This window comes from Furipterus horrens, unplaced genomic scaffold (genome assembly GCF_987537825.1).
Source record: "Furipterus horrens unplaced genomic scaffold, mFurHor1.1.pri manual_scaffold_8, whole genome shotgun sequence".
In the NCBI taxonomy this organism is placed as follows: domain Eukaryota; kingdom Metazoa; phylum Chordata; class Mammalia; order Chiroptera; family Furipteridae; genus Furipterus; species Furipterus horrens.
This window is the reverse complement of record NW_028327178.1, coordinates 93,731,171-93,749,786: the sequence shown is the minus strand read 5'-3', so window position 1 is coordinate 93,749,786 and position 18,616 is coordinate 93,731,171. Positions and strand designations below refer to the sequence as shown.

Below are 18,616 nucleotides of genomic sequence, written 5' to 3'. Positions count from 1 at the left end.
AGCATGAAGTGTCAGGTGTGTAGGTGTGAGTGCATAGGGGACGTGAGGCAGGGCGCTGACAGAGATTTCCGTAGGAGGCGAGCGGGACGGTCGTCATCCCAGCCCTGGTGCAGCGCAGGAACCAGGGGGGAAGACAGAGTGCCTGCTTGGGGTATGTTACCTTCCACTAACACCACCCTTCCTCCTCTGCTCTTCCCAGGACCAAATCTGTTTCCTCCATGTCTGAGTTTGAAAGTTTGCTTGACTGTTCCCCCTACCTTCCCAGCGAAGCCACCCGGGGCAAGAAGCTGCCCAACAACCCTGCCTTTGCCTTTGTGGGCACCCAGCCGGTGGACCCAGAGAAGGATGCCCAGGCTCAGCCACGGGACTGCAGCCACCTGGGTGCCCTGGCCTGCCAGGACCCAGCAGGGAGGCAGATGCAGCGCAGCTACACGGCTCCCGACAAGACAGGTATCCGGGTCTACTACAGTCCCCCGGTGGCCCGGCGCCTGGGTGTCCCCGTGGTCCATGATAGGGAGGGCAAGATCATCATCGAGCCTGGCTTCCTCTTCACCACCGCCAAGCCCAAAGAGTCTGCCGAGGCCAACGGGCTGGCCGAGAGTTCCTATGGTCGGTGGCTGTGCAACTTCTCACGGCAGCGCCTGGATGGGAGCTCAGCGAGCAGCGCCTCAGCGGCCGGGCCCGGCTTCCCAGCAGCCCTGCACAACTTGGAGATGTCGGGCAACATGAGTGACGACATGAAGGAGATCACCAACTGTGTGCGCCAGGCCATGCGCTCGGGCTCGCTGGAGAGAAAAGTGAAGAGCGCGTCCAGCCAGACAGTGGGCCTGGCCAGTGTGGGCACGCAGACCATCCGCATGGTCAGCGTGGGCCTGCAGACCGACCCGCCCCGCAGCAGCCTCCATGGCAAGAGCTGGTCGCCCCGTAGCTCCTCGCTCGTGTCCGTGCGCAGCAAGCAGATCTCCTCCTCCCTGGACAAGGTGCACTCGCGCATTGAGCGGCCATGCTGCTCGCCCAAGTATGGCTCGCCGAAGCTCCAGAGGCGATCCGTGTCCAAGCTGGACGGCACCAAGGACCGCAGCCTGTGGAACCTGCACCAGGGCAAGCAGAACGGCTCGGCTTGGGCCCGCTCCACCACCACGCGGGACAGCCCCGTGTTGAGGAACATCAATGACGGGCTCTCCAGCCTCTTCAGTGTGGTGGAGCACTCGGGGAGCACGGAGTCCGTCTGGAAACTGGGCGTGCCCGAGCCCCGGGCCAAGCCCGAGCCTCCCAGGTACGGCATCGTGCAGGAGTTCTTCCGCAATGTGTGCGGCCGGGCCCCGAGCCCCACCTCGGCAGCCGGGGAGGAGAGCGCCAAGAAGCCGGAGCCCCTCTCCCCAGCCAGCTACCATCAGCCAGAGGGCATGGCCAGGATCCTGAACAAGAAGGCAGCCAAGTCAGGCGGAAGTGAGGAGGCCAGGCTACCCGGGCTCCCGCAGATGGGGAAAGATGGCGTTCTCCGGGACGCAGACGGAACCCCAGTCCTTCCCAGTGAGGTAGGTGGGTAGGGCTGCCCTTTTCCTTGGGAGGCGGGGTTGGCTTATGAGGTCTAAGCTCCTCTGGTTGTCAGACGCGGGAAAAATAGTTCATGTGTTTCATAAAGATTGGGATGGGTTTGGAAGGCCCCAGACCTGTAATGACGCGTGGTCTGAATACCGCTTAACAAGCTGCTTTGCTGCCACCAGGGACTGCCAGCATCCCCACAGGGAAGGGGTGTGCTCACTTCTCTCCTGTCATTGATGGTGTGCTGGAACCTCCGTGTGGTTTGTGAGAGCCAGTTGTGCGCATCCCTGTGTTCAGTGATGTCACCTTGATATCTTGAGATCAGCCATGGTGGGAAGATTTTACACCATGAAAATTGGCAAATGCCACAAGTCAGGGTCACTCCCCTAACTCCTGGAAAATTAGTTATTAAATATTTATCACCACTGCCCCCACCCCACCAAGACTCCATGCCTAAGTGTTCCCACTTGTTCTGAGAATCTTCTGCTGCATACCTCGCTCCAGATATCAATTTCAGATTCATTATGGATTATTTGCATATTAGTAAAAGAATGAATGTAAGTTAACTTCGCAGAAAGGTGGAGTATCTTATGGAACCCAAGAGTAGGCACCCGAAGACATCAGCAGCTTCTCTCTGTCTCCTCCTCTCTCTTAGCTTCATTTTCTCTGAGGTCCTCTTCCTTCTGTTTCTGTGTTGCATTTGTATAAGGTCAGGAGGGCTGTCCCAGGTCTGGTTTTATACATCGTCCAGTTCAAGTACCTAAAAGAGACTGGACCAACTCAAATCCCTCTGTCCCAGTTCCAATTTTTGGGAGAAAGAAACTGATCCAACTCAAGTCCAGTGTACCCCCTGGGACTGGCCAGGAATGGTACCATGTGGTGTGCAGTGCACTTAGTGAGCGTTGGATGTGGGGGGCACAGAGGTGGAGTGGGCTGTGATTGGCCCAATTGTATGTATTGTATGTTTAACCCTTTGAGTGCCATGCGTAATTGCTAAAATTTATGTGAGAAATGCCAGGCTATTTTGCTGAGAAATGCAGAGTTTATGAAAAATGTCTATAAAAACATTATTATTCATAATTTGCTGAAAATTTCACGACATATAGTAAATACACTATTCTTTTGTAAGCAGTGTTCTTTGACACAATTTAGCAAAAAAATTACTGCATTAAAATTATTTTATTATAACAATTATTTTAGAAAAAATAAATTCTTTCCTTCAATATGCTTTTGAAGTATAATATATGGCATAATATAAAACCTATGATTATAATTTGAGAAAACACATAGCAACATGGATAACAAGCAAGAAGTATGCCAAATATTGCATAAATTTTTGGAAAAAAAAAGAAAACTTCATAACATACAAAAAAAATGAACACAAATGGCATTCACACTAGAAACATATATCAATAGATATCAACAGTGAAAAAGTTTGTAAACAAAATGCTAATAACACTATACCGTGAAGCAATGAAAATGTCCAATAGCAAAAGCTTCCTTATCGTGCACACTGCATAGCTTCGATGATTATTGCAAAGATAAGTGAAATTAAAGGGACCGTTTAAAATATAACTAAAAATTATAACAATTAATATGTCAGTATTTGAACAAGCGTAAAAATTTGAAATTTGGATCAACATGAGAAAAAGTTATATCGGTATATAACCTGAGGTACAAAAAAGAAAACAAAACATAAAATATGAATTATTCCATTGTTAGTTACACTTACAGCCATTGAAAAAATAGTCTCTGCAGGATTTCCATCCTCTAAACATGGCCCAATTTGTCCGTAACCTCGCTGAGAAGGCCCCAGTGCTAGTAATTGCTGCTGTGACTTATTCAAAACCTCGATTGGCCATGTTTTGGCACTATGCCAAGGTTGAGTTGATTCCTCCAACCCCTGCTGAGATGCCAACAGCTCTTCAGAGCTTGAAAAAATATTCAGTAGTGCTTAAACTGGTAGCTTCAAACAGCTCACAGTGAAGGAAGCTCTGCTGAATGGTTTAGTGGCCACTGAGGTGTGGATGTGGTTTTATGTCGGCGAGATCATAGGCAAGCGTGGCATCATTGGCTATAATGTTTGAAGACCAGTCTTTAACATCTGTTTCTTTTTGGTTTATTATTTGAATGTTCTTGGACCATGAGTGATCAGAATGGTATTTGAATAAAAAAAGGTATTTCAAAATCAAAAAAAAAAAGTCTCTGGTAGCGACGCTGGCACTTTTGGGTTAAGTGGCCTCTAGTTTTTCCCTATTATAAATCATTCTGTCATGAAAGTCTTGGTGTAAAAACGTGTTACCACATTTCAGTTTATTTCCATAGATTTGAAATGGGATTACAGGATAAAAAAATACACAATTTTTAAGTATTTAATAAATGTTGCCAAATTGTTTTTCAAAAGAGTGTGTCCAGTTTCAACAGAGCCCAGTAGTGTATGGTGAGTGCTTTACTTCTGTATACCCTCATCCAGCTGGCTGCTTAAGAAAAATCTTTTAAATGTTTATTTATATTTTTTAACTTAGAAAAAAACTTAATTTAATATACATACTGAGCATATCATAAGAATAGGGCTCACTGAATTCTCACAAACTGAACATACCCATTGTATTTGGTTTTCAGAGTAACAGACCAATTGGCTGTGTGTGTGTTTGTGTGTAATTGGTTTACACCAACATTATAAGGAATAGGCTCACGTGATCATGGAGGCTGAGAAGTCCCAGAAACTGCAGGATGAGTTAGCAAGCTGGAGACCCAGGAGAGCCAAAGGTTTAGTTTCATTTGAGTCCAAAAACCTGAGAACCAGGAGAGGTGATGGTGTAGTTCTAGTACAGTATATGTACCTGATGTATTTCTAGTCTAAAGGCCAGCAGGCTTGAGTCCCAGAAAGAGCCGATGTTCCACTTTGAGCCCGAAGGTAGAAAAACCACCAGTGGCACAGCGGAGAGGCTATCAGGCAGAAAAAAGTCTTTCTTACTCAAGGAGAGTCAGCCTTTTTGTTCTGTTCAGGCCTTCAACTGATTGGATGCGGCCCACCCACATTAGGGAGGGCAATCTTTATTTACTCAGTTTCCTGATTTAAATATTAATCTCATCCAAAAGCACCTCCATGAAAGCACCTGGAGTAGTGTTTGACCAAATATCTGAGCACCCTGTGGCCTGGTCAAGTTGACACATTAAAATTAACCATGACACCCATATAACCACACCTGTATCAGGAAACAAAGGTATAAGGCTGGCTGTATTTTGAATATTCATTCTAAAGTTGACCCAAATATTTTTCAGTCTATAAAATGTAAATGCTACTTATTGACCAGCTGTTCTCCTAGGAATATAGCTCATGAAATAATCACAGAGGTGGGAAAACATATTTGTATAAAGAAATACATTGCATTGTTAATAAAAATAACATTTATTAAGTACTTAATAGGCACTACGCCAAATGTTTTATATGTCATAATCTGATTTAACCCTCACAACAACTTTGGGAAAGGTATCATGTTCATCATCTTAGGAGTAAATCAAGGTTCAGAGATTGAAATAACTTATTCAAGGTCACACAGCTGGTAAGTGTCAGAGCTGGGACTTGAACCAAGCATTCTGGTTCTGTAACAGCACTTGTAACCATTGTCCCTGTGTGTTGGTATAGTTAAAGGAAAAATAGAAACTGCCTAAATGCACATCAGAAATGCACTGGATGAATCAGTGAAAGTATTTCAACTCAGTGGAATAACAGACAGCTATTAAAAAGAAGGTCTTGACATTCACAGTGACAGAAAAGTGTTCATGTTGTGCAATTGCAACATAGGCTATAAGGGATGAGGTCGTTTTGTTAAATGTATATGTGTAATTTGGTGAGAATTTTGTTTGATATGTGGGACTACGGACAGTGTCCACTTTCTTCTCTATATATTCCAGAATTTATTACATTCTAGAATGTTATGAACATTCATTACTGTTCTAATGGAAGACAAACAATTTTCAAAGATTGGTCCGAAAAGGGCCCTCCAGCCCCTGGGAACTGGTCCCTGGGCGTAGCTGAGTCCAGTCCCTTGCCTGGCTGGCCATCCTACCCTGGGTGGTCAGTGCCTGCTGGCTCCTGCTGACTCCCTCTTTCCCTCCTTCCTTCTAGGATGCTATTTGTGACTGTAACTCCCAGTCTCTCACCTCCTGCTTCGCACGGTCATCCCGCTCTGCCGTTCGCCACTCTCCTTCCAAGTGCAGGCTGCACCCTTCCGAGTCCAGCTGGGGTGGAGAGGAGAAAGCAGCGCCCCCCAGCGAGTGACAGCAGCCGAGCTCCTGGCCTCAAGCAGCCCAGTCTATGGCTAGCCAGAGGAAACCAGCAGAGAAGAGGGTCGTGCCCTCTGCGTCACCTCGCCCTGGGGGACAGCAGCTGCACCATTGCCAGAGAACAGCTTTCCCAGCCCCAGGTAAAGTGGGGGCTCCTGCTGACCACTGGGTGGCGATCTCCGGCTCCCCAGGGGAAGGCAGTGAGTGGGAGAAAGACCAAAACTGCTTCGAAGTGTCTGCAGAGAGATCCACCGAGGGCTGATCCCTGGGTCCTAAAGGAAGGTCTTGCCTGCCCATACTTACTTCTCAGAAGAGTCCAGGAAAGGATACACTTCTGGCCACGCCCCTCAGGGAGAGGGCTGATGGAGATGTTCCTTGCCAATCACACCCCCTTCATGGGAAGGAAACACCAATGAGAAGAACAGGCTTTGCTGTAGGACTCAGCTTGGGGTTCCTGGTGGACCTGGGCTGGGCATGACCCCCATCCTCTCCTTCACTCCACTGCCACCTCCTCCCAGCCCCACTACTTTGGGTCGTTGTTACTCTAGGGGGTATGATAGGGCAGTGGCCAGGGCCAAGTACCTGCTTGGAATCATGGTGCCCTGGATCTCCCTGTTAAGAGCCCGGATACAGCAAGGACTGGAAGATGAAGTGGGAATGTGTGAGGCTCAGGGCCAAGAGCCACTTGGAACTGCCTCCCTTGCCAAGGTGACAACCTTCCCAGGAGATTCCTTAAGGACAGAAACAGGTAGAATCACTCTCAAGACCTGGTGCACAGTTAAATGCCTAAACGCTCACTGCCTTGATTGCTGGGGCTTCTTTTCCCAGCACCCTGGAGGGGCACCACATCTCCACTGTGTTTACATCCTGTGGCTGGTGTAGGGCAAAGATATTCCCAATAAGAGACTCCCAGTGGCCAGGTCAGGCCAAGGAGCACTCCCAAGAGGCTGGTGCCCTAGGACATATCAGCAGACTGGGGCCTGGAAACACATTTCTTGCCTAACTTGTTTATTTGAATTTTTGTTACTATAAATATTTAAGGTGTTTTTACTTTATTTTAATAATTTAATTTACACAAAGTCCCTACAGTAATTTATTGGAGGTTAAGACATGTATTCTTGCCCCTGAGATAATGCAAGGCCTTGAACACGATGGACAGGTGTGGGGTCCCCTGTGTGGATGAGACAACTCAGCAGCCAAGCTCTGGCTTCCTGGTCAGGTTTAGGTGCCCCCCCACCCCCTGCAGAGCTGGAGCCCTGCATCTTGCTTCCCCAGCATCACTGACCGTTGGCCCCAGAGCACTGCTTTTCCCTCAACACCTGGAACTTGCCCGGCCCCTGGCAGTCAGTCTGGAAATGCTCACTGACCCACTGGAGGGCTAAACCCACGTCACCACTTCCCAAACATTCTCCACTTCCCTATTCATTTTCCTCTCCCCTCTTATTCTGACACCTTTTTTTTTTTTAATGAGTCAAACATGGATTACTAAGGCTCTACCAAAAGCACGGGGAGATCTCCAAGTTCCCCAAGTGAGAATTCGCAGGAAAACAGGACTGAACTTCAAGAATGTTGTTTATTGCAGCTTTGCACATGGATCTGAGAGTGTCTGCCAGCCTGCCTCAGTTCTCACCAGCCCGCCAGCCTTTTCACCAGCCTCTCTCCTTAGCCTTACGGCCTCTCATGGCTCTTCTCTCAGCCCCAATCCACTGCCCACCCTCCCCCACATCCCATGCCAGCTGCTCGAGCCATTGGATACATTGCAACATGGCTCATTGCAGTACGCGAGGAGGCCTCGGGTGGCCTTCCCGTTGGTGCCAGTGAACCCATTTTGGTTGCACACATGTCCATACACACATGCAGAGGTGTGCTCCTCCTGTACCTGGCCGGATGCCCAGAGTAGAAACACAAGAATGAAATGGTTTGCCTGTGGAATTTTCCATGAGGAAGATCAAAAGCCAGCCACCTGGTTAGTTTGCCTGCAGGACTCAGGAGATGCCTCTGCACTCCACCTGCTCCTAATTTTGCCCATTCAGGGTCACCAGTTACCCAAAGTCCTTCCTCTCCATTCCCTATCAGCGGAACATCAGGGTCCTGTTCGACCAGCCACAGTGACTTATGTGGGCACAGCAGGCAGGCCAGTGGAGCCATGGGCCAGGCCCCTCTGGGATGCCATGCTCCCACCCAAGAGGTCAAGGGGTCCCTCCAAGATTTATCTCCAGGTGAGGAGATTCACAACAGGCCACATGCCACCAGAGACCTTCTGCCGCCTTCTGAGCCGCAGAGGGCCAGGGGGTCTACACTCCCAGCCTTGGGGAGAAATCCTCGTGAGACCTGGACTCTGCAGCCTGTGGACCACTCAGCCTTACCATCGTCCTCGTCCGAGATCGTCCTTGCCATCCTCGTCTCAGTGCTGGCCACCCGGCCCCCAGCACATGTCAGCAGCTCCAGGGCTTGGTTCTTAATAAAGACCCAGTTTCTGCTTCCTGCATGCCACTGTGCGAGGTCACGCATCACTCTTTCTACGGAAGCCTCTGCACATGGGGCTTGATGGGGTGGAAAATGTTATATGTAAATATTTGTTTGGTTTGATTTTTAGCATTTTAATTAGTAACTGGTTGTGTTTTCTTTTGGGGGGGGTGGGGGAGTTGGTTTGTAAAAACTCTACTCTTTTGGAATGTAATTTCTTAAGTTTGTTTGTTTCTTTAAATGCCTTTTCAGTCTTGGTAACATTCCCAAAGCAGAAAACTGCCTGACCTACAGTGGGGATTCCCTGGAACATTGGGATCCCAGGAAGGAACACTGCCCTTCTCCCTTCCCTTCCCCTTCCTACAATCCCTCCGCCTTTTTACTCCTGGGCCTGCCGCTTTCTCCTCCTCCTCTCCTATTCTACTTCCTCCTTTCCCATCTCTTCTCTCTTCAACCAAAGTCCCAAGGAACCCTGGGGTCCTAATACCCTACAGACTGCTAGGCTTGGGCCCATGGTGTTGGCACGTTGGTTAGGGGTAAAAGGGAGACCACTTGGCATGGTTGACCCTACACTGGGCAACCTCATGTTTCTTCTGTCAGACCTCTTTCAGAGAGAAATAGACCCTCCCGGGGGCCGTGATGTGTGCGTTTGAAGTGAAAATTCTACCACTTTAGTGCATTGGTGGGTCTAGACCCTGTATGCACAAGGCCTCAGAATCCAGTTCTGGTCTCCCGGCAGCCCCTGCCCCCAATTTTTTCCCCACCAAAGGCTGACCAATTTCAAAACAACTCCAAGAGGTCGTACTTTCTCTGAACTCAAAATGGACTGACCCCATGGTTTCCCCAAAGACAGCCCTCTAGTGGCTGCTCTCCCAGATTACATAGTCGAGGGTCCCAAAATTTGACCCTCTTACGCCCTGACCATGTGGCTCCATCATGCACGCTTCCTGCACCATTTACGGTTTTATCACTCCGCTCGTTTTCCTCTTGCCCACCCAACTTCCAGGCCCTTCCTCCCTCTCCCTTCACTTCAGAATGTCCCCCACCCCCGTCCATCCTCACCAGCCCCTCACCAAGCTCCCACTGCCTCTTCATTAATAATAATGACCCCCTGCATGCTCCGCCCAGAGTATTTTACTATTTAGAAGTCACTCCCCAATCCCATGTCTTCAAACCTTTCAGGAATGACTGGGAGGCAGCGTTGGCAGAACAGAGTTTAGCATTCACATTTTGTAAATGAAGACACCAAGGTGCAGGTCTCATTCCAGCATCACCTAACTGAGAAATCATTGAGTCTAGACTAGAACTGGGAACCCCCAGCCCAAACTGTCCTGCTTGCTGTGTAAACCCACTGCCACTGCCCAACCCAGTCACGAAGCAGTCCACCCTGAATCACTGGGCCTGTGTCTTCCTGAGAGTAGTCTGGGGACCCTTTGCATCAGAATCCTCCGAGGGCATGTCCAAAAGGCAGCCTTCTGGGCCAGGAACCTACATGTTTAACAAACTCAAGGAGATCCTGAGCAGCAGTGGCCCCACTGTCTGTTCGTAGCCCTGACCATTGGGCCACCTTCCCACCTTTCTTTTAACCAATAACCACGATGCTGTGTCTTAAAAAGATCACTGTGCTGGGAATTAGGGCACTAATCCTCAGTCCAGCTCTGATTTGGTCTAATTACCCTGAGAATTTCCAAAAACCATCAGGCATAATACAGCAGATATAGAACAAATGGAATCTTTTAAAATCTTAATAAGACAACATAAGTAGAAAGTCAAAAAGCAAGATGACTTAGCATTCCCCACATCTATCTGATGTTATTCCCATAATTATGCAGTTAAAATTTACTCGAGTTTTGTGGCGTCTGTGGTGAAAAGAGAAACACATCAGGTTCTGTAACTCTCATTATCCAGTCATGGGAAGCAAGCATTGCTCCAGGAGATGACTCTTAAGCTACTGAGTTAATAGCATGTGTCCTTTCTTCAAAGACCACTATACCAACTGCTATTTCAACAGGTGAACCTACGGTGCAAGGATGTTTTCTAGCTGACTCTTAAATAACTGCCACCAACTTGAATGACCTTGGCCTCAGTCATGTGGCTACTCTATGCCTCAGTTTCCCCAGTTTTAAAGTGGGGAGAATGTTCTACCTCACATGACTGTGGTGAGGACCAAATACAATACTGTGCCTGTGAGTCTGCTTGGAAAAATATCAGGTTCTACTCAAATGTGAGGTGGTCTGATCACACTTACTGTCCCCAGGCCCACCCTTCAGTGACCTGACCCTGGGCGTGACACCCCCACCCCCTCGTTTCAGTGAATAGAAAGGGAGCTGAAAGGTCATCTGGACCAACTCCCTCACTTTTTAGAAAAATTGTGACAAAATACACATAAAATAAAACTTAGTCACCATTTTAAGTACACTCAGTGCTGTGCAACCATGGCCAATGTCCATTTCCAGAACCTTTTCATCATCCCAAACTGAAACTGTCCACTACACACTCCCCAGCCCCCAGCCCCTGGTAACCTCTATTCTACTTCCTGTCTCTATGAATTCGCCTATTCTGGGTACCTCTTCTAAGTGGAATCATATGCTCTTTGTCATTTTGTGTCAAATCTTCTCATTCTTTAGATGAGGAATCAGACCCAGAGGAGAGAATGGTTCACCTCAGGTTGCAGAGCAAACTCGAGGTAGAGCCAGGACCAGAACCCAGGTTTCTGCATCCCGAATAGCAGTCGAGACACTACCCTGCCATTCGGTGATCTTGGTTGCACTTCTTCCTCTTTCTGGGCTATCCACTTGCTCCCCACCTCTCACCCATCCTCTTTCTTACTATCTTCCTCTAAATCTTCCTTTTCCTTCTGCCTCCTCTTCTCTGCTGGTTCCTGCCAGCAGACCCAGTGGCCCTGACCAATGGCCAGGTTCTCTTCTGGACCCCCAGCCCTCCCAGAATGACCTCCCAGCACTGCTCCCTCCCATGGGTTCCCCTGCACCCTCAGCAGTCCCTTTGCTGTCCCCAGGCTCACATTCCTGTCTATCAGGGAAGTGCTGTTGGCTGTGGCCTCCCAACTCCGGTGTTTGCTTTTCAGATCCGGGGGTTTTTCCTGGGTTCTGTTTTATTTCATGTTTTCTCACACCAAAGGGGGCACCTTTCCCCAATGCCTCAGGTGGCATTAGCCCTGCCAACCCTTCTCATTGGGGTTGGCCCCAGCCACCCCCCAGCCCAGAAACATCTCTTAGTCCCATCCTTGAGTTATGTTGTCTTCTCTGTCCATGCGCTTTCCACTGGGAGTGTGTGTGGTGGGCGGGGAGGGAAGGGGGATTGGATCCCCACTTCTGGCCTCCTCTACCCTTCCCAGTCCTGCATGGCTTTGATTGAGGAGATGCAGCCTGGTCTTCTATCCTTTTGACATCCCACCGTTCTCTGCTCTCCCTTGGGCCTCACCAGTTCTAGAATAGCTCTTCCTGTAAGAACCTGTAGCTGACCCTGTCTGCTCCCCACCCCTCCCAACAGCATTTGCAGTTTGAAAAGTCCACAGATCAAGAACAAAAGGAGACATGATGCTGGGCCTGAGTCCCCTGCACAGGGCTCCTCCCATCTCCTCCCTTATTCCTTGGACCATCCCTTATCTGTCCCATTGACCTGCTCCTGTCCCTTCCTGCCCTTCACCAGCCCTATGGACCACAGGCCCCAAGTAAAGGAGCTTTGGTTTCCTCTAAGCTTTCTTGAAGGGCCAAGATATAAGGGCCTGGCTGTCTTGTCACTGCATTCTGACACTACTCAAACTTTCCATGAAGAGAAACCTCAGCCAGGAGTCTAGAGACCTGGCCCAGGTGTGGGCAGGCCTCTGAACTTCTCCGAGTTCAGCTGGTTGTGTAATTTCATGTTGAGCACCAGGATGATCCCTATGGCCCCAGGGCATCCCTCATGTTTTGGGGTCCTGCATCACCATCTTCTCTCCACTGTACTCTGGTCTTTCAGCTCTGCCCCTGATCTCTGTGCCTTAGTTTACTTCTCTGCACAAGGTGCTCACCACAAGATGATTACTAGCAATTTTCCAGGTATTTGGTGTCTCTAAGGCTGGGCCTTGCTGGCTGTGGTCCAGCTCCCTGATACTACTGCCTTGGGCCACCAGGTTGCTGAGGAGGAGGTACCTGGAGGTTCTCAAAGCAGCTGGAGCGTCACCTGGTAATGACAAATGCAAAGTATTGGCACCACCCAAGACCTATGGAATTCAAACTTCTGGAGTGGGGCCCAGCAAGCTGGGGTTTAACAAGCCCTCTGGGTGATTCTGATGAAATAACTCCTGACCTATACTACAATTAGTGTAGCCTGGTGAGGGACTGAGGTGACCCAGACCAGGTACAGATGGGAAGCATCAATTTCCAGACTCCTGAGACTGGGAACTCTCCCCCCTGCCCCCGCCCCGCTCTCCCCAAACACACCCCTCAAATAAAACCCATGTTCTTTTCCTAGAAGCTGGAGGACAGAGAGAAGGCATACATTTTTTCCTTTTTTGCCCCTGGCTTGGTTCCAGCTCTGCTCACCTTTCCCACTTGTCTGGGATTCACAAGAGGGTATTTAGGGTTGTGCCAGCCAGGCAGGGGTGGCAGTCCTGGGGGGCAGGAGAAAAAAGGCCGTGACCATCTATCCCCCTGGGAACCTCACCTTAGGCTCATAGCCTCTTCAAATGGAAAGAAACCTAACTCAAGAAAAGAAAGCTAAATCCCCAGCTCCTCCTCCCACTTCCTTGGACACCTTGTAGATGTGCCAAAAAACAGCCCTGACCCCCAGCAACTGGGGAAGAGCCAGAAGCTGTTCTTCCTTTTCATCCTACCCCTCCCAACCCCTACCAATACTGTGAAGCCCCCTTCCTGCCCAGCCTGGTTTCCTGGTGAGGCTCCTGCAGCCGTGGGTCCAGGGAAAGGTCTTCAGGAGGGAAGGGACCAAGGGCGTCCTTGGGCCAAACTGTCTGCCACTCCTGTCCATTGTTCTCTCCTCCTCACTTCTGTCTTCAAAAGGCTCCTTCCCAAGATGGATTGGGTGCTAGGACAACTGTAGTCCAATCCACTAGCTCTCCCTGCCCTTGTGTCTTATTTCAGACATGAGAATAATTGTATAGTGTAAACTTGCAAAGGGTTTTTAATGGTTGTAGATTGGAAATAAAGTATGTCATATGAACAGTTCCCATGCCTCCTCTGATTTCTCTTGTGGGTGGGTGGAGCCCCCAGCAGATTTGAAAGCTGACTCGAGCCCACCCCTAGTTGCCCAAAAGGAGGGAGCCCTGGGAATGCCACAGTCGGCTAGCTGGTATGGGGCCACTTGGGAGGGGCCACCAGGTATTCTCTGTTGTTGACTGTTGACACTTTCAAGTCTCCCACTAAATGTGATATGATCACAAAGAAACAAATGCAGAGTGTTCAAAAAATGCAATTGAACTTTTCTATAAGACACTTTTTAAATGTCCTCATGGGGAAAAAAAAGGACACTTCAGACGTGAGTTAATTATTGATTATAGTCCGATTAATTATTCCAAAACATGTATTATATCGGTAGTTGTGATTCAGGGTCTCATGAGGTTGCGGTAAGGGTTTAGTCAGGTTGCAGTCATGTGAAGGCTTGACTGGGGCTGGATGATCCATTTGTAAGGTGGCTCATTTGCCTGGCAAGTCAGTGTTAGCTGTTGGCAGGAGGTCTCAGTTCCTTCCCACGTGGATCTTTCCATGAGGCTGCTTGAGCATCACAACACAGTGGCTAGCTTCCCCCAGAGTAAGTGATCTGTGAGAGAGCAGGGTAGCAGTCACAATGTCTTTTATGACTAAACCTTGAAAATCACGTTATCCTTTCTGCACTGTCTTCTTGGTTATACATGTTGGCCCTATGCACTGTGGGAGAGGACTACACTGGGCATGAACACCAGGAAGCTGAGATCATTGAGGGCCATCTTGGAAGCTGGCTACCACATAAAAAATTCTACAGATCTCTTGTTTTGAGGACCTAACAAGAGCCTTGAGGCATTGAGGGTACAACAGATGGGCCTAGAAGACAAGAAAGCAGATGCCAATGGCAGGGGGAGCCCAGGGAGCCAAGAGGAATCTCAGGGAAGACTTCATAGAGGAAAAGATAGCTGAACTGGCCCTGACATTGAGACACTGGCCACATGAAGGGGATGGTGGTGTGTTGTAGGCAAGAGACTAAGGGGAGATGGTTCCAGGGAGAGGGGACAGCATGTGTGAAAGCCTAGTAGAAAGAGCAAAGTAGAACTGGGGAACTGTACAAAATTTGCTGTCACTGGAACAGGTAACAATGAAAGAAGAGGCAGGGTCAGATCACACAGTGCCTTATGAGAGGATAAATGTCCACATTCTGTGGGCACTAGGGAGCTGTGGGAAAATTGAAAGCAGGGAGAGGAGATAGTAAAAGGAAGTATTGGGTCTGGATTCCATTAAGCTATATTTTCACTGTGCTCCAGGATGGCTAACCCTGGATGAGAACACTGTTCTGTTCTTGGGACACTGGCAAATGAGGAGTTGAAAGCGGGGTGGACATAGAAGAAACTTGGTACCACTGACTCCCAGAAAGTGATATTCAGAGGCTGCCTTCCATCTGAAAAAGTTTCCAAGGACCACAGCTGCTATGGAAGGATGACCAGTCATGCTCCAGCTGCCGCGCCCTAACTCCTCCTTCAGACTTCGTAGATTGCTAATAATTCAACAATTGGAGGTTTCAGATCTGAAAAGACTACGAATGCAAGGGGACATTTTTCATGGCGTCCTATTGGCTGCTGAGGAAGCAACCTGCTCTCTCAGGCCAGCAAGGGATAGTGAAAAAGTCACAGGCTGGGCTCTTGGGAGTATAGAAGGGGCCTCGGGTTTTCATCCTGGGACCTCAGGGAAAGCTCTGAGAGATAAATCCTCACCTGAGACTTAAAATCGGAGAATTTTGCCAGGAAAAAGGGGGAAGGGCTTCTTAGGCAGAGGAAATGGCGCTCAAAGGAGCAGAGGCAAGAAGCTATGGGGATGAGCAGAGGGGCAGCAAGCAGTTTGGGGAGAAGGTTCCTGCAGAGGCTGCAAAACACAGTTCTTCAACTTACGTATTAAAAGGGCCACAGAGGAGAAAAAGTGCTAAATGCAGGAGTACAATACAAGGAAGCAAACTGAGCACATAGCTCCAGTCCGCCCTGGGAGACACGGTCCACATTTTGCCGTTAAGAAGATACAGGGAGGCGGAACCATGGCAGCGACAGGGGCAGAGCTTACGACGCTGATGCGCTGTATTCCTTTGGCAAGTATCTCTTCGGGCCCTTTTCTTCATCTTAGATGGGCTCTAGCCCCGTGGGGCACAAATAATCACGATGGTGTGGCAGGGTCCAGGAGGGGGACTCTCCGGGCGTGTCGTAGCTGGTAACGTGGCCATTTCAAAAACGGGTAAGGTTTCGCACACTGCTGCTAGTCTCGCAAGTGTTAAACGCCAATTCACGCATGCGCCTTCTGGGAAGAAGGCACTCCGCGTGCGCGTGCGCAGCCCAGCCGGCCAGCCGGCCGCGCAAGCGCCCTTAGTTGGCGGGAGTTTCAGTAGCGGCGGTTGCACTGGGTGTGGTCTACGGAAAGGCACAGTGTCGGTATTGGAAGCAAGAGGCGCGCAGTGCAGACTAGTGGCCGCGGAGAGTGACCTGCAGTCTTGTATTTCAAGGACGGAGGCTTCGGGCTGGACAGGCGTTGCTCTGAGGTCAGGAAGTCGCATACCTTTCCCGGGACGCGGCCCCACTCACCCCGACACCCGCCTCTTCGGCGTCGGGCCTCGGCCCAGTCCAGGCTGGTCGCCGCTCTCCGACAGCGGGCACTAGCGGTGCCCCAGGGCGCTGAGGCCTTCCCTAGCAGAGAGGAAACCCGAGGACAGGCCGGTGGTCTGGTCTAGACTACTGAACAGTGGTTGAAGCGTTGGGGTGAGTCTCAGAATTCCACCTCTGCCGTAGACTGCGTAACAAGCGGGGGCCAGGCTTTTGTCCTCTGAGCCTCAGTTTCTCTGTCTGTAAGGAGGGATGAAAGGTAGTACGTGTTGATACTTATGGAGCTAAGGAAAGGATTAAATGGACTAATGAAATAATGATGCAAATAAAGCGCTTACATACACTACAACACAGGTCCTGGCATATAATGGGCAGCTTAATTCATGACAGTTGTTGCTATTATTATCCAGGCTTGAATCTGTGATAGTTCTAACTGTGGGGATTTAGCTCTTTGACCTGTCCATTCTTGTCCTCTTTCCCACGTTGTCCCTCCAGATACTCATTTCTCTTTACTAAGCAACCCCCTCCCCCCCAATACAGATTTTTGCGAGGAGAGAAGGATAGGCATGGCAGGTGTAAAAATGCCTCAGTCAGGTCCCTGCCCTCTTTCAGTCAGTCCCTGGTGACGGGCACTAGGAATACAAATGCGGTATGGCTGGGTAGCCAGACATGTAAACAGACTTGACAGCCCGTGCTAGGGAGACCAAGGCGTGGAGCAACCAACTCTGCCAAAGAGAAGTGGTGTGAAAGCTTCATATTTAAGCTAGGTTGGACTGAATGAATAAGTTGTACAGGCCATATGTGCAAAGATTCAAATATGGGGCAAGGAATGGGAGTGACAGGAGAGAGCAGGAATGGATGGGTAGGTTGGGACCAGCTTGTGAAAAGTGTTGAATACACTGGAAAAATCTCTGCTGCTGTTTGAAGAATGGGGATAGGAGCAGTGCTGGATGTAGGAAAAATAGTGGACAGGTTGTTAGATTATTGGGTGGAGGGTTGGGGGAAGTAGTGGAAGTTATGAGACCTGAAATAAACTAGGAACTGGAAATGGAGAAAAGATTAGAGTCAAACTCATAGATACAGACCACAGAATTGTGGTTACCAGAGGGGAAGAGGGGAGGCAAGAGGACGAAGGGGGTAATATGCAAAAGACAGAGTTTAATCTTGTATTATTATGTATTAAAGTATTATGTTCCATATGAAAGCTGTAGACCTATATCCCCCTCCCCTCTCCCTGTATAGTGACTTCAGAAAATGAACACACAATGTGGTATTCAGGAATTGTGTTATAAAGTTGTACACCTTAAGTTTATATGTCATTAATCAATGTTAATTTAAAAAAGATTTAGAGAGTCTGTTGGAGGTAGAATGGATGGGATTTTTGGACCTGGAGGGTTAAGAATATGTAAAGGATGTGATTTTTCTAGTTTGGATGACCATGTAGGTCATAATGCCATCAATTGAATTAGGAAATTAGGGACTAGTTAAACACAAAATAACTCGGAAATAAGATCGGTTATGTGTTCAGGGAGATGTAAGTGTTTCTAGTGAACTGTAAGGTGATTGAACCCTGCTGATAGTGTCTGTGGAAGTGGTGGGTGAGGTGGCACTGAGCCAGACCTTGTCGGGTAGATAAATTTCATGGAACAGGATGGGTAATTCAAGAGAGGCTGGAAGGCACTAGGCCTATTCTAGTGTGGTAAAACCCCAGTGAGACTGGGGCTGAAGTGCATAGAACAGATCACTGCATTTTCCTATTTTAGGGTTCTCCACCAGGATGACTTCAGTGACTAGATCAGAGACTGTAGAAGGTGAGTATTGCACCTTTTACCTTGGGTTCAGGTTTCTCAGCTATATTCAGATGCTTTCCTGGCTCTTGGTGAAGTTGGAATCACATATTCATGTATTTGCACAGGTGCTTCCTCAAGGTTTCCATGATCTGGGGCATACCTTTTCCATCTTTTTGTACAGAAACTTAGTTGTGGTGGGTTTGATTTTGTGTTTTGACTTTTTTATAACAAGTGCTAGAAGAGGAACCAGTTACATCTAAGACTCATGATCATCAATTGGAATCCGATCCCAACCCTGTGGAAGTATGCAATAAATCGTCTGCCTCCCTGGAGATGACTCAAGGAGTTTCAAAGGAAACAATTCACACTGGCTGTGAAAAAGGGGAAAGTTGTGATCTCAGCCACAAGGAAGGACTTCAGTCCAGGTCCCTTCATATGTCTCCCCAAGGACAGTCTGCCCATCATCAAGACAGAAGGCAGTCCTGGCGGCGAGCAAGTATGAAAGAAATGAACAGGCGGAAGTCACTGCGTCCCTTTCATCAGGGCATCACAGGTGGGGTGCTGCATGTATAAGACAGTGGAGTTGCAGCTCAGATAAAATGTGGCAGTGAGGTATGGCAGAAAGTGTGGTGGGACAGACTTGAGTCTGCTACTTATTAGCTATGTGACCGGGTAAATCACATCACCTCTCTGAGCCTCAATTTCCTCATCTAAAAGAGGGACCATCTAAGATTATAAG

At 48.8% G+C, this 18,616-nt stretch overlaps 1 protein-coding gene, 1 long non-coding RNA gene and 1 pseudogene across 3 annotated transcripts in view; 2 read left to right on the top strand and 1 right to left on the bottom strand.

Annotated features, from left to right (window-relative positions):
* Positions 1 to 18,616, top strand: part of MTCL2 (microtubule crosslinking factor 2) — a 92,049-nt gene that overhangs the window by 57,135 nt on the left and 16,298 nt on the right. The window contains exons 14-17 of one of the 2 annotated variants that reach the window (XM_090286369.1): positions 200 to 1,538; positions 9,938 to 9,951; positions 17,864 to 17,898; positions 18,110 to 18,430. In XM_090286369.1, the coding sequence (XP_090142495.1) occupies positions 200 to 1,538; positions 9,938 to 9,951; positions 17,864 to 17,898; positions 18,110 to 18,430 (1,709 nt within the window). Of the gene's footprint in view, positions 1 to 199; positions 1,539 to 5,677; positions 6,891 to 9,937; positions 9,952 to 17,863; positions 17,899 to 18,109; positions 18,431 to 18,616 lie in introns of those variants that run through there. The other variant, XM_090286368.1, reaches the window with a different exon arrangement.
* On the top strand, positions 3,307 to 3,705 carry LOC150003518 (ATP synthase F(0) complex subunit g, mitochondrial pseudogene; annotated as a pseudogene).
* LOC150003517 (uncharacterized) lies at positions 13,738 to 15,598 on the bottom strand. Its single transcript, XR_016512776.1, has 2 exons — positions 15,392 to 15,598; positions 13,738 to 14,076 (listed from the first exon to the last, which is right to left on the bottom strand). It is a non-coding gene; the product is annotated as an uncharacterized LOC150003517 (long non-coding RNA).